Below are 24,199 nucleotides of genomic sequence, written 5' to 3' on the forward strand. Positions count from 1 at the left end.
GGTAGTATTAGTGTTAGTAGTATTAACAACAATAATTATAATAATAATAGTAGTAGTAGATTTGCTAGTTATCAGTTATTTGCTAGTGTTATGTGCACCATGCTTGTTGATATATTTTGTTCTTTTTTCTAGTTCTTTATCTTTTATTTCTGTTTGTTTCTGTTTCTATTTTCTTATCTTGTTAGTTTTTAGTTAGCACGTGAGTGTCTGTAATAGAACCCAATTTCCCCTTGGGGACGAATAAAGTATTCTGATTCTGATTATCAGATCTGCATGTATTCAGTGTCGGTGCACCATACATCATCAAGAAGCGAACAGGAAAATCAAAAGATAAATAAGGATATGAGTGCAAAAAAATGGGAAGTGCAAATAGAAAAGGGCTGAAGAGTGGACACCAATAATAATGGTGTTTTGGGTAGGCCTAAGTAAGGGCGCAGTACCAACAGCCAGAGCCAAATCAGTGCCACCAGGGACAATTTACCGATTAAGGTAGGCCTTGAAAAGGACGGCAGTTTTTCCCCTTTCCTCCCTTTTCACAAGAGTACTCAACAAAACAACTCTCTTCAGCAACAAAGATGGACGTTAAGCTCATCGGCAGCCAAACTTTAATTTGTTCAGTGTCAAACAGCAAGGGAGGAACAATACTTTGTCAAGCGCAGAAATTGACGCACATAAACTTGTTAAAACTATTGCAATCAAGTCAGGGAGGCGGCAGAGGGAGAGAAGGAACAGAGGAGATTTGTGGAGTGCAGAGAAGAGAGGAAAAATACCAGAGGATGTGGGGGAGGTAGATAAGAGGACAAGTAGGGGCATTCAGTGGAGATTGAGCAAGGCATTGTTTGGTACACGTTATGCTTTTGTCATGATAAAACTATCAATTCAGACCCATTTCAGATACATCTATCGTACCCCCTTAGGCCTCCAAACATTTCCAACCTGTAATGAAACGTCATTTCTCAACAAGGAATATTTTCAGGCCACGTATTCACATTCTTTGAAATCGGAAAACAAAAACAATTTATGATGCAAAGACAAAGATAATTTAGAAAAAATAAACATTTCTTTCTTCTTGTCGGAAACAAATCTTCGACAAGTGGGTCCTCCACAGACCAGCAAAGTATAACGTCGGTGTTGAGTAGATGTAACTTCTGCTCTCCACCAGTTGGGAGTTATATTGTTGGTCAGCAGGTGAGGTTGTGGGAAATACAGAAAGGAAAAACATGAAGCCTTGGCTTTTGACCAAATGAGGCCGTGTATGAACTAGCTGTGAAGGGCTCAGTTGTCAAACCAGTCAAATTCATTGGCTTCTAATTATTCAAACATAGTTGTAAAATGAAGACTGTAGTTATGGTTTTTTCCATGCTCGACTGATGGGACCTTTAAATGGATCATCCTGGATTGAGAGAGAGAGAGAGAGAGAGAGAGAGAGAGAGAGAGAGAGAGAGAGAGAGAGAGAGAGAGAGAGAGAGAGAGAGAAACTAAGTGAGAAAGTGACGACTGAGCAGAAATTGAGACCAGCTTTTTCAGAGACTTGACGGTAAGTCATAAAGTAAGGAAATATGTTAACAGATAAACAGATTTTTATCACCGTCCTGCTTTCCCTTTGGTGTAATGATTTTTTTTTTTAGGAACAATCATGCTTATCTAAAATAAATGCAAACTGTCAAAATCAACAAACTGAATACAATGGAAAAGAAATAAATAATTTTGGGCATCATTTCTTGATCACATAATACCTATGAAATTCTCACCCAAATCATTTTCTCAAGATAAATGTATGATAGTTTTGTCAGTGCCCTGCTTAAAAGGACATACCTTTTTCATTTATCAGGACATTAAATACAGAAAAAGATAAGGAACATACACATACCCTGAACCTGTACACTCTAGTTTCACAGCCAAGGACTAGCTCTTGTCGCCACAATGACTCATCTTACCTCTTCATCTTCACTGTCATCAAAATCCACTCCTTTGAATAACTGGTTCTGGCTCTGAGAACTGCGCTTACTGGAGGATGAGGAAGTGGCTCTAGGTTGGGAAGGAGAACAATATTGGCAATTAGAATAAAAAAGGGGGAAGAAACACTTCAAAATGTTGAAATATAAATCAAGGAAATAGGAGGTAGAAGTAGTGCAAAAGACCGTGGTAACAATGTGTAGCAGATATGTGTCGGTGCACTTTATTTTCTCACTTTGCATACTAAACTATATTTTGACAGACTTACATAGGAGCAGATCGGGTAGCTCTCATTACAGGTATATCTTCATCAGAGTCATCGATGGTAATCTGGTGACGAACAAATCATGAATGAGAAGATGACAGAAGATGTTGCAGTTTGAGTAAAAGTGGAAAAAATAAAATGTAATTTGACCTACGTCATCCTGTACGTAGGATTTGGCTGCTGTACCCCGAGATGGTGCCTGGGCTGAAGCTTGGAATGCTGAAGAGGGAGAAAATAGGAGAGAAAGAAAGAAAGAAAGAAAGAAAGAAAGAAAGAAAGAAAGAAAGAAAGACAGAAAAACAAACCGAGAAAGAAATTAAGGAAGAAATTTAGAAGGCAAAGTCAGAAGGGGGTAGGAGTAGAAGAAAAAGATTGTATTATTATAGAGCAAGACTTCCCTCTTTGTTAACAAACCTCAGTATATTGGTGCAGTGCACAAAAAAAGCGTACGTGTGTACAGACCAAGAGGATACACACATATACACACTTACCTTCCATGATGGTTCTGCTTTGGGTTGAGGCTGAGGATTTTTGGGAACGGCCCGGAGCTACTGTCTTTGGTTCAGTGGAAGTTGTACCTGAATGCATATAAAGACACACAAAATGCATTCATTACATAAACATATCACTCTTATTTACCCCTTTCGCAAACAGCTAAACTATGGAGTTTTTTTTTCTTCTTCCAGGCATCACCTTTGGTCTGAAAAGGTTTGTGGCTCAAAATCCAAGCTAATCAGTCCGGGTAAACATCAGCAACCTTCCTTGACATTGGCAGGACATTTTCTTGATAAAATGACAGTGTGAAAGGATCCCTAACAGAATTCCAGCCCCCACATATTCGATGTGCTGCATTTTATACTTTGTGTTAATCAAAAAAGACATATTTGTGTTCTGGAGATGCGAAGGCACCCACTTAATTTTCTTCCGGACAAATATCCGTCTTTATTCGGCTGCACCATAGCTGCAGTGTGAACTCACTGATGTAAATCAAGAAAAAGCAGCTGCATGATGTTTGTATACAAGAAATTGGATTCAAACACATTGAAATGGTCTGATCCACTTGGCATTTTTTCAAGCTAAATACAAGCCTGTACATGACAATGCAGAGATGACTAAAGTACAGAAAGTGGGATGACAACTAAAGTGATGTGTGAAAGAGGGCTTTCCAGAAACAAACTAGTCCAGTCTGATGGATGTGAAACTACTATTAGTGCTCTTACTACTACTACAACTACTACTACTACTACTTTTGGCTGCTCCTGTTAGGGGTCGCCACAGCGGATCATCCCTTTCCATCTCTTCCTGTCTTCTGCATCTTCCTCTGTGCTCTTACTAATGCCGACCAAATCGGGTCAGACATATCCCACCCTTTCCCCTCTGAACCCCTTGTGTCAGATTTCAATGTCCCCCTTGCAACACTACAAACAGTTGCGTTTCAACATGGATAAATATAACAAAGAATTTAATTGAACTCTCATCAAGGCAAGTTTGAGTCACTCTATCAGCACTATCAAAGATTTTGAAAGAACATTACATTACAGTCATTTAGCCGACGCTTTTATCCAAAGCGACTTACAATAAGTGCATTTAACGTAGGAAATCAGGAGAGCTACTAATCATCAGAGGTCATAAGTACATCTAAACAAGCATCTAAGAGCAAAACCAGTGCTAAAGTAAAAGTGCAAGAATTAGATTTTTTTTTTTAAAAGTGAATACCATAAGTGCTAAGAACAAGTAACAGAGTAGTAGTTCTTGATAAGGTGAGTTTTCAACCTGCGACTCCGCTGTCCTGACATCAGTGGGGAGTTCATTCCACCACTGTGGGGCCAGGACAGAAAAGAGCTGTGACCGGGTTGATCGGCAGCAAGGGCCTCTGAGTGACGAGGCAACCAGGCGTCCTGAGACAGTAGAGCGAAGTGGTCGGGCGGGGATGTAGGGCTTGACCATGGCCTGGAGATAGGAAGGAGCTGTTCCTTTCACTGCCTTGTAGGCTAGCACCAGAGTCTTAAACTGGATGCGAGCAGCTACTGGGAGCCAGTGTAGGGACATGAGAAGGGGAGTTGTGTGGGAGAACTTAGGGTGGTTGAACACCAGACGAGCTGCAGCTTTCTGAACAAGCTCTAGAGCTCTGATGGCCGACGCCGGGGCGCCAGCAAGGAGGGAGTTCCTGTAGTCCAGCCGGGAGATGACCAGAGCCTGGATGAGCACCTGTGCCATCTCGTCGGTGAGGAATGGGCAAATCTTCCTGATGTTATAGAGGAGAAATCTGCAGGAGCGAGCAACCGATGCAATGTTTTCAGCCAACGTCAGTTGGTCATCCAGGATCACACCAAGATTCCTCACAGTCCGAGTTGGCGTCACCACGGTGTTGTCAATGGTGATGGCCAGGTCTCGGTGCGGGCAACCTTTCCCTGGGAGGAACATCAGCTCTGTCTTGTCCAGATTGAGCTTCAGGTGGTGTGTCGCCATCCACTCCGAGATGTCAGTCAAGCACGCAGCAATGCGTGTCTCTACTTGTGTGTCAGAGGGAGGAAAGGACAAGATCAGCTGGGTGTCATCGGCATAACAATGATAAGATTAGTGTTTTAAAAACACTTAGTTTCAAATTGCGATATCCTTGCCTATTTGACAACTGGCTACAGTTAAAAGTTTGGTTTGTCAACTATGGCCCTGTGTCCGTTGGGAGTTATCAAAGTTGGTCACACTTTATTTGAAGGGGTGTGCACAAGACTGACATGACACTTTCATAACCATGACATGACACCTGTAATGAACATGAAGGACAGCACAGTGGTGCTGTCCTTCATGTTCATTATGCCGTTGCCTCACAGAAAAAGGTTCGATTCCCAGCCAGCTGGCTGGCATTTCGGTGTGGAGTTTACATGTTCTCCCTGTGTCTGTGTGAGTTTCCATCGGCAGCTCTGGTTTCCTCCCACAGTCCAAAGACATGTAAGTCAGGTGAATTTGAGATACTAAATTGCCCTAGATGTGAATGTGTGCGTGAATGTACCTGTCTGTGTGTCTGCCCTACAATGGACTGGTGATCTGTCCAGGATGTTTCCCAGCCTTCTGCCCAATGAGCGCTGGGATAGGCTCCAGCACCCCGTGACCCTAATTAGGATAAGCGGCTTGGAAAAGAAATTAATGAAAAATGAGTGAATTAACATGAAGGAATCATTATGAATGTTTGTGACTGTTGTCATTAAGTGTCATTCAGTCAATAATGTCATTTTTCATGCAAAGTTGACATTATCTGAGATGTCTTTGTTGGAGCAACCGAGTGGGACCGAGCTGCTTGAATTGATATATTTTGCCCATCTGTAGCTCAAAAACAGACATATCAAACAATGTCAACTTTGCATTAAAAATGACATAATTGAGTTAATGACACTTAATGACAACAGTCATAAACATTCATAAAGGCTCCTTCGTGTTCATGAGATGTCATGACATGGTTATGACTGTGTCATGTCAGTCTTATGCACACCCCTTCAAATAAAGTGTAAATGCAAAGCTGAAGTGCATTGCTTGCTCAATGGGATCTGGTTAGCGCTTCAAAATCTAAAGCATATCGCTGTTTTACAGTAACATTTAACAATTTATATTTGTTCTTCTTGTTGCCATAATGACAACCACAAAGTCGAAAAATTTCAACACATTAACAAATGTCAGCACACCCTAATCCACTGCTCACTTCCCCCAAATCACCACCTTGACAGTGACTCATTGTGCGGTCATTTGAAATCCCACCCCGTAATTGGTTTCCTCAAAACTTAACAACCCTGCCTGTTTCTTTTATGATCCAAGTTCAGTATTGGACCATAGTTTAGTGCACTTATGGAGTAGGATCTGGGTAGTGAGTCTAGGAGAAAGCCTGGGTCAACCTGGTGGTGTGAAATGTTTCAGTTTTCCATTAAGTTTATTCATCAAATGCACAACAATATAGGGTGGCAGACATTGCTGGCAATGAAATGCTTAGGCATCAGGCTAACCTCAAAAAAGCTAATATTACCAATCAGATTTATTTCCAAGTATAAAAACATACAAGGAATTTGTCTTGGTATGTTGGTGCAAGAGGATTCCACAGTGTTGACTGGGGAGTGACACAGGGGGATGGGAGCGAGTGGGGCTGGATACTTTCTTCTTTTTTTTGGGGGGGGGTTCCCCTTTTTCTCCCCAATTGTACTTGGCCAATTACCCCACTCTTCTAAGCCATCCCGGTTGCTGTTCCACCCCCTCTGCCGATCCAGGGAGGGCTGCAGACTACCACATGCCTCCAATACATGTGGAGTTGCCAGCTGTTTCTTTTCACTTGACAGTGAGGAGTTTCACCAGGGGGACGTAGCGTGTGGAAGGATCACACTATTCCCTCCAGTTTCCCCTCCCCCCCAAACAGGCACCCCAACGGACCAGAGGAGGCGCTAGTGCGGTGACCAGGACACATACCCACATCCAGCTTCCCACCTGCAGACACAGCCAATTGTGTCTGTAGGGAAGCCCGACCAAGCTGGAGGTAACATGGGGATTCGAACTGCCAATCCCCGTGTTGGTAGACAATGGAATAGACTGCTATGCCACCTGGGTGCCCAGGGGCTGGGTACTTTCTGAAGTCCACAACCATCTCAACTAGAGTGTTGATCTCAAAGTTGTTTTGGCTGCACCAGGACATCAGATTGTCAATCTCCCATCTGCAGGCGGAATCATCCCCACCAGAGATGAACCCAATAAGGGTGGTGTCGTCAGAAAACTTCAGGAGCTTGACTGACTGGTGACTGGAAGTGCAGCTGTTTGTATACAGGGAAAAGAGTAGAGGGGAAAGGACACAGCCTTGAGGGGAACCGGTGCTGATGGTCTGGGAGTCAGAGACGCGTTTCCCCAGCTCCAAGTGCTGCTTCCTGTCAGGTAGAAAGTCGGTGCTCCACCTGCAGGTGGAGATAGGAATGTGCAGCTGGGAGAGCTTGTCCTGCAGCAGCTCTGGGTTGATGGTGTTGAAGGCACGGCTGAAATCCACAAACAGAATCCTGGCGTAGGTTCCTGCAGAGTCCCGATGCTGGAGGATGAAGTGGTGTGCCATGTTTACTGCATTGTCTACAGACCTGCTGGCTCTGTACGTGAACTGCAGGGAGTCAGGAGTGGGTCAGTGATAGTTTCAAGGTGGCACAGAATAAGGCACTCAAAAGACTTCATTAGCACAGAGTTCAGTGCGATGGGTCTGTAGTCATTGAGTCCTGTGGTCCTTGGTTTTTTAGTGATGGGGATGATGGTGGCGGTCCGGAAGCAAGCTGGTACATGGTATGTCTCCAGTGAGGTGTTAAAAATTTCTGTTAACATCAGAGACAGCCGATTGGCACAGTGCTTCAGGGTGGAGGGAGAGACAGAGTCTGGCCCAGCAGTTTTGCAGGGTTTCTGTCTCTTGACCAGCCTGTTAATGTCCCTCTCCAGCATGGACAGTTGTCCTTGTAGTAGGGGAGGAAGAGGCCTCTAAGGTGGGGAAGTGTGGAGAGGCCCTGGCCCCTGCTGAGGCGGGGGAGGAGGAGCTGGTGGTCAGGAGCTTGTGGATAGAGTCACAGGGGATGGTGATAGGACTGTCTCATTGTCTTTCAAATCGGCAATAGAACTCATTCAGATCATTGGCCAGGAGCAAATCATTTCATCACCTTCTTAAAATAAAGGCCTAAGTCATATTTTCAAGTTTTTTAAAAAACAGAATAAACTGAAACAAAATTTGTCAGTTTATTCTGTTTTTTGGAAAAACTTGAAAATATGACTTAAGCCATTATTTTAAGAAGGTGATGATTTGTGGAGTGGGGGACTTTCGGTTTGTAGTTGGTGATCTGCCTGAGGCCCTTCCAGACAAAGGCTGGTAATGTAATCCATCATCATCATAATCTCTCATCGCCTTGCTAAATCTGTATTTAGACTCTCTGAATGGGATATTGTCCTCATGCCGGAATGCTTCTTTTTGTGTCTTTATGCATGCTCAATAATCCAGGTAAGAAAATCAAAGAAAGTTGAATAAGTTCATATGGACACGCAATTTATAGAGAAAAACGTTTCATCACTCATCTAAGTAACCTCTTCAGTCTAAAACTAACTGCAGATATCCCCACCCTTATAAACAATACAGTTGCATAACGACCAACACCCATGATCAGTTTCATATACAAATAGGCATGACCATTTACTAGAGTTTCAATGGCCATGTATACTATTCAGAGAGGATTTGGGAATGTTTGCAATCACAGCATTGTATGATGGCAACAGATGTACTCTTTGGCCCCCCTCAGTTCAGGGATGGTCGTTCCCTCTTCACATAAATGGCCTTTGACTCCCCATTCAAACCAGCATTCCTCCCTATCAAGGATGTGCACATCCTCATCCTTGAAAGAATGGTCACTAGCCTGTTGATGGGTGTAGACTGCGGAGTCCTGGCCTGGCACGTTAGCTCTGTGTTGTGCCATCCTCTTGACGAGCATCTGTTTAGTTTCTCCAATGTACAAGTCATGGCAATCCTCCCGGCACTTAACAGCGTACACTATATTGCTCTGTTTGTGCCAGGGACCCAATCCTTAGGGTGGACCAATTTCTAGCGCAGCGTGTTTTGGTGTTTGAAAGCAACTGAGACGCGGTGTTTGGAAAATACACACCTCGACTTTTCCGACACTCCCACCACATACAGAATCACCATTGGTTTTCGCTTAGGCAGCTATTGCCCTTTTCCTCTCTTCGATTGGCTGGTGCACTGTTTGGGCGTCTTCCTGGTTTTGACAACCGCCCAGTTAGGATAACCACACTTAACCAGGGCCTGCTTAATGTGGGATTTATCCCCTTCCCTGGCTGCTGTGTCAGTTGGGATGTTGTCAGCTCAGTGGTAGTGTCCTGATGACTCCTAATTTGTGCTCCAGTGGATGAGAGTCAAACCTTAAGTACTGATCAGTATGTGTTGGTTTATAGTAAACCTCAACAATCAAATGTCCCCCATCGCCAATTACAATTACAGTCTAAGAAGGCAAACCTGTGATTTTTCACATCCTCCCTGATGAACTTGATGTGGTTGCCCAGAGTTAATGTGGTTGGTGAAATGTGGTACGTACTGAGATCTAATTTTAATCAAGGTGTCGTCCACAAATCTGAACTAATGGCTAGGTCGTGCCCCTGGATAGGACATCAGAGCCCTCTTTTCTACTTCCTCCATATACAAATTAACCACTTTAGGTGAGACTGGGGAACCCATAGCACACCCATGCCTCTGCCTAGGATACTGCCTCCTGTATGTTAAGTACGTGGACTGTAGACAGCTTCAGGAGCAGACACACTTGGTCAGAGTTAAAGGTGGTCCTATTGCTAAGGGTGGGGTTGTTTTGTAATTTCATAAGACTACCTATACTGCTTCATCATCAGGAACGCACGTGAAGAGACTTAACATCATAAGAGATCATTGTTTCATCCTCCTCCATAATGATGTGCCCCACCTTATCCACAAAATCCAGTATTCTGAATATGATGTTCATTACTGCCTACCAACGGGTTAAGAATAGATGCAAGAAACTTACCAAGATGTCACTGAGTTAATCATACAATAGGTCACAATGGCACATCTTGCTTATGTATCTTAGGTAAACCATACAGACTAGGTCTAACTTCCCCTGGGTGTAATCTATGGTACAAAATTTTGTCAATAGCATTGTCCTGTTCTGACAGCTTCAGACAATCTATCACCTTTTTCTTGTACTGGATCTCATTTCAGGGGCTCATAAGTACTTATGTCGCTAAGTAATGTCATAACTTTCTCATGATAGTTTGTCTGGTTTAATATAACAGTGCATCTGCCTTTGTCTGCCAAGAAGGATGATGCTATTGTCCTCACTGAGAGTTGTGTGAGCTTTCCTCTTGTCTCTACTGATGTTGCATAGCGAATGATTTACGTAAACTATTGGTGATTCCGTATGTGGCACGAGTGTCAGAAAAGTTGAGATGCGTATTTTCCAAACACAGTGTCTCAGTTGCTTTCAAAAATCAAAACACGCTGCACCAGAAACTCGTCCATCCCGAGGATCGGGTCTCCCAGCACTAACAGAGTAATATAGTGTAAGCTGTTAAGTACTGGGAGGATTGCCGTGACTTTTCCTTTTCTTTTTTTTTAGCCAAAATCCTTGAAAAAATTGTTGCGGACCAAATCCTGAAGCTGACTGAGGGTCATAACATCGACCCATCCATTCTCCAAAAAGTTTATCTTGCTCTCAGGGTCACGGGGATGCTGGAGCCTATCCCAGAAGTCATTTGGCGGCAGGCAGGGAGACACCCTGGACAGGCTACCAGGCCATCACAGGACCAACACACACACACACACACTTGCTTGCTTGCTGGTTGTCCATCGTGCCCGATGATGACCATCTTCTTCTATTTGTGGGTCCTTTGAGGACTCAGATAGCAGAAGATACCTGCGCAGAGATGGTTTTTAAAGTGGCATGGGGGGTGAGCTTCTCCCAACGCCACATGACTTGATTGTAGAGGAGATGGTTCCGATGGCAAGGGGATCCCTAGACGACCGGCACCTCCACACAACTGCAGGGGGCTGCCGGAAATCCAGTTTTTCGGAAACCGCCTCGAAGCGTGCCGCCACAGCTTGCTTTTCTGTTGGGGTAAGCTCCCTTAGCCTTATGTCTTCCAGACTCACCCACAAGGCAGCGGGGCAGTGGTTGATAGGTGCCAGTGCCTGCACACCATATCTCTGGGGCCCACTGCTGCTCCGAGATCCCCTGCCAAGTTAGCCTGGAGCCGCAAGACCCCAGTTACCATGTGTGGCCACGGGGAGGCCTGGCAGGAGTCTTGGTGAAGGAGAGGCTATGTACTGGCAAGGGAAGGCTTACACGCTAGGATGCTTCCCTATTCGCCACAAAGGCTAGCCAGCTGCAGCAAGCTAAGGGCAGGAGGGACACAAGCGGGTTGGAAGAACACATGCACCTTCCCTCCAACTACACACTGCTGCACTAGACGCATCACAACACCCTGTGTGTATGTACACACACACACACACACACACACACACACACACACACACACACACACACACACACACACACACCTAGTGACAATTTAGTACGGCCAGCTCACCTGAGCTACATGTCTTTGGACTGTGGGAGGAAACCAAGGAACCCAGAGAAAACCCACGCAGACACGGGGAGAACATGCAAACTCCACACAGAGGACGACCCAGGAGGACCCCCAAGGTTGGACTATCCAGTCGCTCGAACCCAAGACCTTCTTGCTGTGAGGCAACCGCACTAATCACTGCACCACTGTGCCGCCCAGGGTCATAACATTTTCAATAAATTTCAATCCGGCTTTTGTCACAAGCATGGTACTGAGACTGTATTACTAGGCGTGTCCAATGACATTCTTATGCATGCTGATAGAGGTGAATACTCTATTCTTATTCTCCTAGATTTAACTGCTGCCTTTGATACCATCAGTCATGCCATCTTACTTGATAAGTTGGAGAACTGAGATGGCATTTCTGGTACAGCGTTAAATTGGTTTCGTTCTTATCTAATGGATATTTTAATGTTGTATTAACAATCTTGTATCCTCATCAGCTCCACTACTGTGTGAAGTCCCTCATGGGTCTGGCCTTGGGCCAATCCTCTTCTCTTTATAAATGCTTCCCCTAGGTCATTTGTTTAGTCACTTTCAAGACATGTCATACCACTGTTATGCCGATGATACTCAGATCTATTTCTCTGCCAAACCCAATAACCTGAATCAACTGTCCTCCCTCCATGATTGCTTAGCTGCCACGAAAGACTGGATGTCCCTTAATTTCCTCCATCTAAACCCCAACAAAACTGAAGTTCTCTTAATTGGTCTTGAGAACTTTGCCATTGCAGTTGATCAGTTTATTGGTGTACTTCATTCAAACATCAAACCTACCACTAAAAATCTTGGTATCATCTTTGACCAGAATATTTTTCCTCCTTTTTTCTCCCCAATTGTATCCGGCCAATTACTCCACTCTTCTGAGCCGTCCCGGTCACTGCTCCATCCCCTCTCCCAATCCAGGGAGAGCTGCAGACTATCACATGCCTTCCCTGATACACGTGGAGTCACTAGCCGCTTCTTTTCACCTGACAATGAGGAGTTTCGCCAGAGGGACGTAGCGCATGGGAGGATTACGCTATTCCCCCCAGTTCCCCCTCCCCCCTGAACAGGTGCCCCGACCGACCAGAGGAGGTGCCAGTGCAGCAACCAGGACACATACCCACATCCAGCTTCCCACCCGCAGCGGCGGCCAATTGTGTCTGTAGAGACGCCCGACCAAGCGGGAGGTAACATGAGGATTCGAACAGGCGATCCCCGTGTTGGTAGGCAAAGGAATAGACCACTATGCTACCCAGATGGCCCAGAATAAGTCTTTTGATCAACATGTTACTAAACTTGTCCAATGCTGTTTTCTTCAGCTAAGAAATATTGCAAAAATCAGAAATATTCTGTCTTTTAAGGATATTGACATATTAATTCACACTTTCATTTTCTCCCATCTAAATTACTGTAACTCCCTCTACTCTGGCCTTAACCAAGCTACTTTAAATCATCTACAGTTGATTCAGAATGCAGCTGCTAGACTACTAAATACAACTAACTGTATGTCCCATATTACTCCTATTCTTGCATCCCTCCATTGACTTCCCATAAAATTCAGAATAATCTATAAGATCTTATTGATTATATTTAAAGCAATACATGATCTTGCCCCCAGTTAAATTTCTGATCTTCTCATTCCTCATTCCACTTCCCGACCACTCCAGTCATCAAACATCAGTCTTTTATCCATCTCCCATTCCAACTGCAAAACAAATGGTGACCGTGCCTTTGCAGTTTTAGCCCCAAGCCTCTGATATAATTTTCCCCAACCCATTAGAGTTGCTGAGTCTTTGGGCTGTTTTAAGCGGCTTCAAAAAACCCATCTTTTCAGGCAAGCCTTTTTATGGATCCCCATCCCAGCCTTCTGTTTTGGTTTATTTTTAGCTTGGTCTGTTACCCCCTCTGCCATATTTTACATTCATTCAATTTATTTCATGTATTTATTCGTATTTTCTGTATTGAATGTTGAGTGTAAAGCACCTTGTAACTGTGTGTTTTTAGAAGTGCTTTAAAAATAAAATTTTACTTACTTACTTACGTACTTGTACATTGGGGAAACTAAATAGATGCTGGCCAAGAGGACGACACAACAAGAAGAGCTAACGCGCCAGACCAGGACATCACAGTCTACACCCATCTAAAGGCCAGTGCCCACTCTTTCAAGGATGACGATGTGTACATCCTTGATAGGGAGGAACGCTGGTTTGAACAGGGATTCAAAGAGGCCATCTATGTGAAGAAGGAATGACCATCCCTGAAATGAGGGGGGATAAGAGTACCTCTGTTGCCATCTTATAATGCTGTGATTGCAAACATTCCCAAATCCTCTGTGAATAGTACACAGGGCCATTGAAACTCTAGTAAATGGTCATGCCTATTTGCATATAAAATTGATCGTTGGTTTCGGTTGTTTAAACTGCATTGTTTATAAGGGTGGGAATATCTGTTGTAAGTTGAGACTGAAGAGGTCACTTAGATGAGTGATGAAACGTTTCTCTCAATAAACGTTGTGTCCAGATGAACTGATTCAACTTTATCTGAGCGCTTCCTTTTCCAACCTAAGCTATCTGAGTTTAGCTGTAAACCACGGTTTGTCGTTGTTGTACCTAACCCTGGTGTACTTTATTGTTTATAAGGGTTGGGGATACCTGCAGTCAGTTTAGACTGAAGTTGTCACTTAGTTTAGTGATCAGACGTACGTATCTGTCAATAAACATTGTATCCAGATGAACTGATTCAACCTTCTTTGACCTGGTGGATGATGGTACACAGCTGTCCTCACAGAAGCTAATATAAGATGTTACAGCCGCAGTGTACTCATCCAGACTGGTGGCAGACCTGAAAACATCCCGGTCAGTACAGTCCAAGCATGCACAAAGATTCTTCATAGCTTCACAGTTTCACTTCTTAGATGTCCTCACAACAGGTTTAGAGAGTTTTTTATATTTCTGCCTGTATGAAGGAATCAGGTGGACCATGACATGGTCAGTGTCCCAGTGCAGCGTGTGGGACTGAGTGATGGGCACTGTTGATTGTAGTGTAACAGTGATCTAAGTGTTCTCCTCCCTGGTCGGGCATTTAATCAGGTGACGATATTTATAGGTAGTTCATGGCTGGGAGTCCATCTGTTAAAAGTTGCCGAAGACAATAACGAAAGAGTGCGGGTTTGTTCATTACACACACAGTATCTGGTCAGTAAGCATGTGCTGTACCTCCTGAACATTGGCCTGTGGTGGAATGTAAACACTGGCCAGAATGAATGACGCGGACTCACAGGGGGAGTAGAAGGGTTTGCAGTTGATGAAAAAAGTTTCCAGAACAGGGAAACAGTGCTGCAGAATCATTGTCACATCTTTACACCAGCCACTGTTAATATAAAAACAAATACCTCCACCTTTCATTTTGCTGGAGATCTCGTGTTGTGAGCCGCTCTGAACAGCTGGAAGCCTGTTAGCTGCAGCGAAGAGTACAGTATTGATACACAGAGACAATTTTCTGTGAAGCATGAAACGCAAGATGAAGAAACATCTCTATTCTTCTCCACCAGTAGATGAAGTTCGTCTCGTTTGTTGCATAGTGATCGCACATTAGAGAAATATTCCTGGCACCAGAGTGCGTTCTCTGTGTCTGCGGAGAGTCATGAGCGTGCCGGCTCGTCTCCCTCTCCTCCAGTGTTTTACTGCATGAACAAAGGTGAGCACACTTTTGACCAAAATGTCCAGTAATTCTACAGATTGGATGGGAAAGTTGGGGAATAAATCCGCAGAAATAGTTTCCCTGATGTTCATAAGTTCTCCTCTGGTTCTTCTCTGGTTCACAAGTTCTTCTCTGTTCCGGGTATTGTAGTAATACACTGAGTTTATGAACAAAACAATACAAAAAAAAAATGCACACGAACACACCGAGGCTGCCATCCACGGCACCATCTTGATGACCATAACATTTAAATAACATTTAAATTTAAAGTTAAACAAAAATCTAAAATCCATCCATTATTGAAACCGCTTATCCTGCTCAGGGTCACAGGGAAAATCTAAAATCTGAATCTAAAATTTGAAAAGTATTTACAGGTCAAATTAAAGCGAACTAAAATCTAAAATGTAACATTTACCATATTTCCCAGACTATATATCGCTGTTTTTGTTTTGGTTTTTTTACTTGTCTGGCTGGTCCTGCGATTTATATTCCAAAGAAACTCATACAATAATTTTGTCAGACAAATACACCGCAATTCAACTGAGGCCACTAGAAGGCACTTTTTAATCTTGTGATTCAACTGAAAATATACTGTATCACCAATATAAATGCGTCTTATACACCAAAGTGACTTTTTTTCCCTTGCAAAAAAGTGTTTTGCTGATTTTTTTTGCTTCTTTGTTTAAAAAAGACTGCCACATTATGACTGATGTGTTTCAAAATGTGTCAGTCTTTTTAAAAATAGAAGCATATTAAAAAGAACTCTTTGGGTCTGCGATTTTTAAATCAATTTGATGGTGATTTTAAAATAAACAAACTACGTGCATTGTGCAATGCCATCTGTTGATGATGCATCCTTGATTACAATGGCTCTGCTCAAAACTGGTAGAAATGCGGACTGGTTCACTAGATAACACCAAGGTTCCAAGAATGTTGAACAGAACCAGTTCAAGAACCAGAGCTAATTTTGGTGTAAAAGGGGTACTTGTGGGTCAAAGCCGTAAACATGATCGGGACTATGTAGTCAAAGCAACTCACCCCTCCCCCTGCCTCGGCTGCCCCGCCCCCTGCCCCTCCCTCTGCCTCTGCTTTGTGTTGAGGGGGGGGGTGGCGCAACGCCCTCATCGGAATTCATTTCAACATCAGCCAGCTCATCTGATATGCCCAAGTCTTCCCCTCGCTCCAAGCGGAGAGTTTTGGCTCTGTTGATTGCCTGAGGAGGAAAGAGGAAAATAACAAAGACTCGATAGAAAGGAAGGGGATCAAGGTGGAAAGTGGGCACCATGTGTGCCAGTGGGGGGTAGGGTGAGTCATTCAACCTAGCCCAAAAAACAAAAGGTCAAGTCAAGTCAAGTCAATTCTATTTGTAAAGCCCAATATCACAAATTACAAATTTACAAATTACAAATCCAAACCTCTAAAGTGTATTCATTGAATCCAAGCACCTTAGGACTACCAAGATGTTTTTAAGCCCAAGGTATGCAGTTTTGGGGGGGGAGCACCTTTTAAGTAGGCTGACTACAGCCTTTTGTGTGCATGTGTGTGTGTGTGTGTGAGTGTTGGGCATGTAGGCCTTTATTACTTCTCTGATTTCCTCCTCCTCCTCAGTTGTATTCTTTTTGGAGTCCCTGAAACTTTGGACCTGAAAAGACATAACAATGTAGGACTTTCCCAACCATTTTGATCTTGTACTCTTTTGCAACCACTGCCCCTCCAAACAAACAAACAAACAAACGAACAAACACACACCTCTTTATCGATATCTTTTTCTGTGGAGACTCCTCTCGCCTTGAGGTGGCGTTGTGTCTTCTCCAGCTGGTAGGATATAAGTTCTTCAATGGCATCTTTCTCATCTTTGTCCACAAATTCCTGAATTGCCTTCCCCATGCCCTGCTCTGTTAGCAGGGACAGCTGTACTTTCTGGGGACATAGACATGCATATACACACTTATTAAAGGAATATACAAAAACAAGGAGAACATTAGCCTCGCCCTTTTTTATCAATGCTCCAACCACAGCTGAGATACGGCTTATAGCCAGCTCATGCCAAAAGAAAATGTAAAAATGACAACTGTTATCCGAAATGAGTAGATGGGATCGTTTTTATAAAAAAATAAATAAATAAAATAAATGTGACAAAGAAACTTATGAATTATAGCGTGCAATGGCTAGATAAATGGTTTTGGACATCACCACATTAGAGGGTATCAAAAAGTCAGCAAGAATATCCAATATGTAGGATGGAGCTAAGGATTGGTCTATTATTATGAAACTGTAGAATTGTGTGTTTGGGTGTGTGTGTACGGGGGGAGTCTGTGTCTTATATACCTGTTCGGCTGCCTCAAAGTACTGTTTCACTAGATCCTCCACTCTTAGCCCCTCAGCTGTAGTATTTTTCACCAGTTGACCATAGTCAATATTGGCCTCATCTAAACAAAATAAAATGGCCTGCAAATCAACAATGTGAAGTGATCAAAGCACATGCAGATGCATTCCTATCATGGAGCCAATACATTTAGGATTTAGGATAAATAAAGTTGCTGGTGTATAACAGCATAATTATATATTCAAACTGTGTGAGACCTGTGACAGTTTCCTTGCGCTCACGCCGTCTCATAAAGTGAATGATATCTTTGGGGTTGGCCACGCGGTCAACAAACTTCTGACTGAACCGGGAAGTGTTGAAGGCTTCAAAGCCCCCACTGTAGTCCACCTGGGAAGAGAGACAACAAAAGCTGCTGAATTTAGTGCAGTGCAGATGTGTGATAGAACACGCATAGGTGCTCATCTGTCTTACTCTGAGGCGAATGAGAGGTTTCTCTGGAGTGAGTGGACTCCCCAGTCTATCACGTTCAGCTTCCTCAAGCATCTCTACAACCTAGAGAGAAAGAGAGAGAGCGAGACAAGTAAGTTGAGAAGTTGATCAAATAATAGAGATTAGAAAGGGATATGTGTGTGAACCTTTTACCTTGGCGTAGCAGAAATCCTCAACCTTTTTTGTGACTTTCATTGTATTAGGGGTAAAGAGGTCTTGGTGGTCGGCAAGCACCACATCTTGGATATAGAACTGACGTACTGTCATTAAAGGGATCTTCTGTAGATTCATCTTGCAGCCTTTCACCTTCAACAGGCCTATATGTCTGCCTCACACAAATGGAGATAGTTTTAGGGCTGTTGCATTCCTTGAAAACACAAACTCTTAAACTGAGGGTATATAATGTGTATCTTTTGTTTTAACTCTGCCTATCATGGTGTGTGTGTATGAAGGTGCACATTGTACTTTTTGGTGGCTTCTCCAGGAGATAAGGACGTGGCTACAGAGCTGCCAGGCTGTGTGACGTAAAAGAGCTGTTGTTCATTTCTGGTCGGGGCTATCAAACACTCATGTTCATGGCCCCAAACTACCAGGTGAAGAAAGTCATCTAGAAATTGCTCTGGGATGTAGTTAGTCGGGCCATGCTTACTCCTAGATGAAACACAAAAAAGACATAGATGACACATAACATTGTTGAAGTCAGATATAGACAGGTTAATGAAAAACAATGTTTCAAGTACTTCAACAATGAGCTCAGTGATTGAGACTGGAATTGTGAAGAAGGAGAAGTAACACATCTTCTAAATGGCTTGTTTCTCAGTCTCCAGCCTAAATCAGCAGTCCACATAGTTTGTGAACACAATCTCCTAATCTTTCAAAGTTTTACTAATTAAAGACAATTATATTCCAGCCCACAGTAGAGAGGCAAAAGACACAAATGTACACACACCTGTTCTGGTGGATGGTAAAGAGGTTAAACCACTCATCTTGGTCTTCTTTGGGGCGAAGCATAGTGACCTGATTGTTAAGAAACATCCTGTACAATCGCTCATCTGGGATAGAGCCTACGCACACATACATGTACATATACGCAAGCGCGCGCATATGCGCGCGCGCACACACACACACACACACACACACACACACACACACACACACACACACACACACACAACTTTAAGTGCACCTATTTTGTCAGTTTGTATTAAACTCAAAGACAAAAAAAAACATCAGTTAGCTGATCCAAGAATAGTTTGGGAATGGTTGTCACCACCACTGCTGCCAAATATACTCACCAAGGCCATATAGTGCTAGTTTTGATTTGCCCTTCTGCATGAGTATGGGACTAATCTCAATCTTTTCCACTGACTGGGAGCGACCAAAGTGATTGACAAGACCACAAGAGCTCAACAGATCCAGTGCACAAAGGCCTTCAGACTTGGAAGAGAACAACATTATGCACAAACACAGTGCAACCATAAAGAAACTGACAAGCACTCAAACAAATTTGCATAGTGCAAACGATAAATTCAGTCTTAAATCAGAAGCGTCAGGACTGTTAGAATGGAAGTAACTTACCCCTGTTGGGTCATCATGGTTACCATGAACACTGAATACAGGGATGGAGATGTTGAGATTTTCATCCTGGTAGTTCACCCAAGGGAACCTAAACAACAACACAACATTAAATTAGCTTTTGAATACAACAGCAACACAGAAACTACCACAGGCAAATGCTTAAACATAGAGGAAGCAAGACTAACTTGCTAGCACTGAAGTTGACGGCTTGGTCACTGAGTATGTTGAACAGTACAGGCTTGTCTCCCATGCAGTACTTCCGGAGCATTGTAATGCATGTGTGGAGGCAGCGGCGTGATGGCTTGTTTTCATGGAATAGATCACCCCCAAGCAGGATGAAATCTACCTATAGAGAATCAGAATCAGAATACTTTATTTATTCCCGAGGGGAAATTGAGTTCTATTACAGACACTCACGCTCTAATAACTAAAAACTAACAAGATACAAGATAAGAAAATAGAAACAGAAACAAACAGAAATAAAAGATAAATAAGAAATAGAAATAAGAACAAAATGTATCAACAAGCATGGTGCACATAACACCCTATCTATACTGCACTACCGCAGCACACAACAAGCAGCACAAAACAGCACAAACAAAACTCGACAGGGCCAATCCAATGACCATTAACTCAGTGTCAGACAGTCTGAGGGAGGAGTTGTAAAGTTTGATGGCCACAGGCAGGAATGACCTCCTGTGGCACTCTGTGGTGCTTTTCGGCAGAACAAGTCTATTGCTAAAAGTACTCCTGTGCCCAACCAGCATGTCATGGAATGGGTGGGAGACATTGTTGATGATGGCACATAATTTCAACAGCGTCCTCCTCTCAGAAACCGCCGCCTGAGAATCCAGTTCCACCCCACAATGTCACCGGCCTTGCAGATCAGTTTATTAAGCCTGTTTGCATCCGCTACCCTCAACCTGTTGCCCCAACACACAACAGCAAACAGGAGAGCACTGGCCACCACAGACTCATACCACATCCTGAGCATTGTCTGGCAGATGTTTAAGGACCTCAGCCTCCTCAAAAAGTAGAGACGGTTCTGTCCCTTCTTGTAGAGGGCATCAGTGTTCTTAGCCCAGTCAAGTTTATTGTCTATATACACCCCCAGGTACTTATAGTATTCCACAGTGTCCACACTGACCCCCTGGATGGAGACAGGGGTCACTAGTGTCATGTCCCTCCTCAGGTCAACAACCAGCTCCTTTGTCTTGGTCACATTGAGCTGCAGATTGTTCTGCTCACACCATGTAACCAAGTTTCCCACCACAGCCCTGTACTCGGCCTCCTCGCCATTACTGATGCATCCGACTATAGCAGAGTCATCAGATAACTTCTGAAGATGGCAGGACTCTGTGTGGTAGTTGAAGTCCGTGGTGTAGAGGGTGAAAAGGAAGGAAGACAGGACTGTCCCCTGCGGAGCCCAAGTGTTGCTGACCACTCTGTCTGACACACAGTGTTGCAAGCGCACATACTGTGGTCAACTAGTAAAGTAGTAGACAATCCAGGACACAAGGGGGGCATGTACCTGCATTGCTGTCAGCTTCTCTCGCAGTAGAGCTGACCGGATGGTGCTGAAGGCACTGGAAAAGTCAAAGAACATGACTCTCACGCTTGCTGGCTTATCCAGGTGGAGATAGGCACGGTTAAGCAGGAAAATGATGGCATCCTCAACTCCCAGTAGGGGTTGGTAGGCGAACTGGAGGGGGTCTAAGTGTGGCTTGACCGTGGGCCGAAGCTGCTCCAGGATGAGTCTTTCCAGAGTCTTCATGATGTGTGAAGTCAATGCTACCGGTCTGTAGTCCTTGGAGTCCCAGGGATGCGACGTTTTAGGCACAGGAACGAGGCAGGATGTTTTCCATAGTACGGGGACCCTTTGAAGTCTAAGGCTCATGTTGAAGACATGGTGAAACACTCCTCATAACTGAGGGGCACAGGCTTTGAGCACCCTGGGGCTAACACAATCCGGGCCTGCCGCCTTGCTTGCATGAAGTCTCAACAACTGTCTTCTGACATGGTCAACCGTGAAGCACACTGTAGGTGTTACAGGTAGAGGGGGAGGGGGGGTCGTCAGGATGGACAGGGCCCTTAGTCCAGGAACCCAGGGGGGGTAGGGCCCCCACTGGAGGCTGGGGGGATGTAAGGAGGAGGAAGGGGAGGGAGGGGCAGTGAAGTTGATGGTTGGTGAGGGCAGGCAACAGATGAGACCGGGGGGGATGGGGAGGGGTAATTGTGTCAAATCTTTTAAAAAAGACATTAAGTTCATTGGCCCTGTCCAAGCTGCCCTCCACTGCTCTGCTGCCAGTCGGCCTGAAACCAGTGATGGTCTTCATACCACTCCAGACCTCTCCCATGTTGTTCTGTTGGAGTTTTTGCTCCAACTTCCTCCTGTAGTTATCTTTAGCCTCCCTGATTCTCACTTTAAAGTCCTGTTGTATTTTTCTCAACTCCCCCTTATTGCCAGCTCTAAAGGCCCTCTTCTTTTCATTCAGCATGGCTTTGATTTCCTTCGTTACACATGGCTTATTATTTGAATAACAATGGACAGTCTTTTCAGGGACAATGCAGTTCACACAGAAGTTTATATAGTCGGTGACACACCCTGTGATCCCATCCAGGTCATCCCCATGAGGCTCACAGAGAGCGTGCCAGTCTGTTACCTCAAAACAGCCCTGGAGTTTCACGCAGATGGCTAACAGTTCAATGTCCAGGCAACAAATACGTTCCTTGATGGTAATGTGACCAGGATTACACCATCTGTTGTTAACGAGAATAACAATTCCTCCACCCTTGCTCTTACCACTTCACAGGAAAGGATGAAAGCACAAGGTGTGCAGAGATGCCCATAAGTTAAGCAGGATTTGGGATGCCCATGCACTGGGGCAGAGAAATAGATACATCTGATTTAACACTGACTCACTCATCCATTCAGCTATGACACCACACATACGTTATCAACATTCACAAGCATGCACACACACAAACACACATACAAGGACGCATATGTGTGCACACACAGACACACATATACCTGTTTTGTCTTAGCACATCTGAGGATCTCATCCAGTGTGTTGTAAGTGTCATTCCCACGGATAGCATCCTTCTCCATGAAACCAAGGTGAATATCAGTTGCAATTAGGATCTTAAAGGTATCTTCATCATCCCTGATAGTATGACACAGAAGACAAGCTGATGTAGCATATGCTGTAGTTAGAAAATAGCTGTCCCAGATTTCTGCAACTGGATTATTGAGCATGCATCGATAGAAAATAACTGATTCACATGTTTACTTGTAGTATTATTGACATATACATCGAGAGATTTACCTATATCAGAAAATCTATCTCTACTAATAAAGAATGCAGATAATTTACTCCATGGGGTTAACTATACTGATTTAAACAATGCTCCAAAACCATGCCTCTTATTGAATTGTGAATTAGACTGAGGATTTGACAACAAACTCACAAGCTATTTTCCACGGACATTTTGTGAAAAGAGAATGGAAGTTGACTCCAAGCAGCTTGCCAGCAGGACGTGTCTCCTGAAAAGAAGATAAAGTGACTCTTATCAAATAAATCTTAATAAATCTAAGCACACTGTGTATACTGTATATTGTACGTAAACATACATATTCTGTCATGTCCACCTACTTAATTTATATAAGCAACCCGCTACAAATTCCAGCATCTTTGCACTCTGCACCATTGCCTTCCAGTTTCACCTGTATAGTATAGTTATTCCTTGTATATATTCCTGAACATTGTTGAGCTGTTACTCTATGTAAGTACATTGATAGCAACTAAACTGGAGTCATACTGCATGTATGTGCAATCATACATGGCAAAATAAAGATGATTCTGCTTCTGACCCTGATTTATGCTGAGTTCATGTTTAGAAAGTTTCTTTCCATTTTGTACGTATACTGATACGCTCTGCCATGTACATCTACCTCAGGCATCTATATGTGTAACCTGCTAACATCTATTTCAGCATCTCTGATATATTCTCTGCACCACTGCACTTTATCACCTTTTGTTTCGCCTGTATAAGTCAATCCTTGTGTGTGTGTGTGTATTGTTGTGTTGTTAGTCTATGTTAAGTACAATGAGAGAGCCACGAAGCCGCAGTCAGATTCTATGTATGTGCAAATCTACATGGCCAATAAACATGATTATGATTCCAGAAAGAACGAGACGAGTTAAAATTATTTTTGGAATTGCTGTCATAGTGTAACTTTTGGTCCTTGCTCTTCCTCTTTTTAAGTAGTATAGTAATGGTAGGTATGGTTAAAGTACGCAGTTTTAATATAACACTGCTCGTGAAAAACTTGCAGCATTGAGGATATGTACGCATCAGTCCCTCATAGCTTACAGTTAAGCTAAAGCAGCAAGACCGCAAGTTCTTCGGGGCCCATCAAGTAAGTCAAATTTGATAACAATCTCGGATCTAACCCAACATACTTATCTATGTCAGTTAGGATTGGACATGCTTTGTGATATGTAATAAATATACTATCTCACCTACTTCTTCCTCAAGCTCTCAGAGGGCTAGCACACTTGGCTACAAACGTTCCCGCGAGTCTTGCGGACTTTCTCCCCGCCTTCCATTCATGGACCGCGGTTCTTGTAGTTTTTTGCTTAGTATTTCTTTTCCAGCCAGGAAGTCATGGATCAAATAAGAACTACATTTCCGGTAAGCAGGGCTAGTGCGTTTGCTTTACTTAAATGCATACGCCGGAGCAG

General features: G+C 43.6%; 1 protein-coding gene across 2 annotated transcripts; it reads right to left on the reverse strand.

The window, feature by feature from the left end:
* Window positions 1–576: 576 nt before the first annotated feature.
* Window positions 577–24,052, reverse strand: mre11a (MRE11 homolog A, double strand break repair nuclease). 2 transcript variants are annotated; one of them, XM_056283592.1, is made up of 20 exons: window positions 23,982–24,052; window positions 22,923–22,998; window positions 22,486–22,618; window positions 19,637–19,797; window positions 19,452–19,539; window positions 19,169–19,310; window positions 18,823–18,937; window positions 18,339–18,524; window positions 18,027–18,198; window positions 17,856–17,936; window positions 17,642–17,771; window positions 17,387–17,487; window positions 16,808–16,978; window positions 16,641–16,700; window positions 16,097–16,271; window positions 2,713–2,799; window positions 2,376–2,440; window positions 2,225–2,286; window positions 1,938–2,028; window positions 577–1,393 (listed from the first exon to the last, which is right to left on the reverse strand). In XM_056283592.1, exons 2-20 carry the CDS (start codon window positions 22,940–22,942, stop codon window positions 1,346–1,348), a joined length of 2,088 nt encoding a protein of 695 aa, XP_056139567.1. In that variant the 5' UTR covers window positions 22,943–22,998; window positions 23,982–24,052; the 3' UTR covers window positions 577–1,345. The 2 variants fall into 2 exon arrangements, with proteins under 2 accessions (XP_056139567.1, XP_056139565.1); XM_056283590.1 differs by having other exon boundaries at window positions 23,978–24,051.
* Between the last annotated feature and the right edge of the window lie 147 nt (window positions 24,053–24,199).

The sequence above is a fragment of the Lampris incognitus genome, chromosome 7 (genome assembly GCF_029633865.1).
Source record: "Lampris incognitus isolate fLamInc1 chromosome 7, fLamInc1.hap2, whole genome shotgun sequence".
NCBI lineage: Eukaryota > Metazoa > Chordata > Actinopteri > Lampriformes > Lampridae > Lampris > Lampris incognitus.

Bases quoted from the DNA above. Each gene is read 5' to 3' on its own strand.
- mre11a (XM_056283592.1), bottom strand. From the start codon at position 22,942: ATGTCCGTGGAAAATAGCTT. The intron at 19,540-19,636 runs GTTAGTCTTGCT...GTTGTTGTTTAG, and splicing joins GTCAACTTCAGTGCTAGCAA to GTTCCCTTGGGTGAACTACC. The intron at 17,937-18,026 runs GTAAAAGGTTCA...CTTTCTCTCTAG, and splicing joins AGGATTTCTGCTACGCCAAG to GTTGTAGAGATGCTTGAGGA.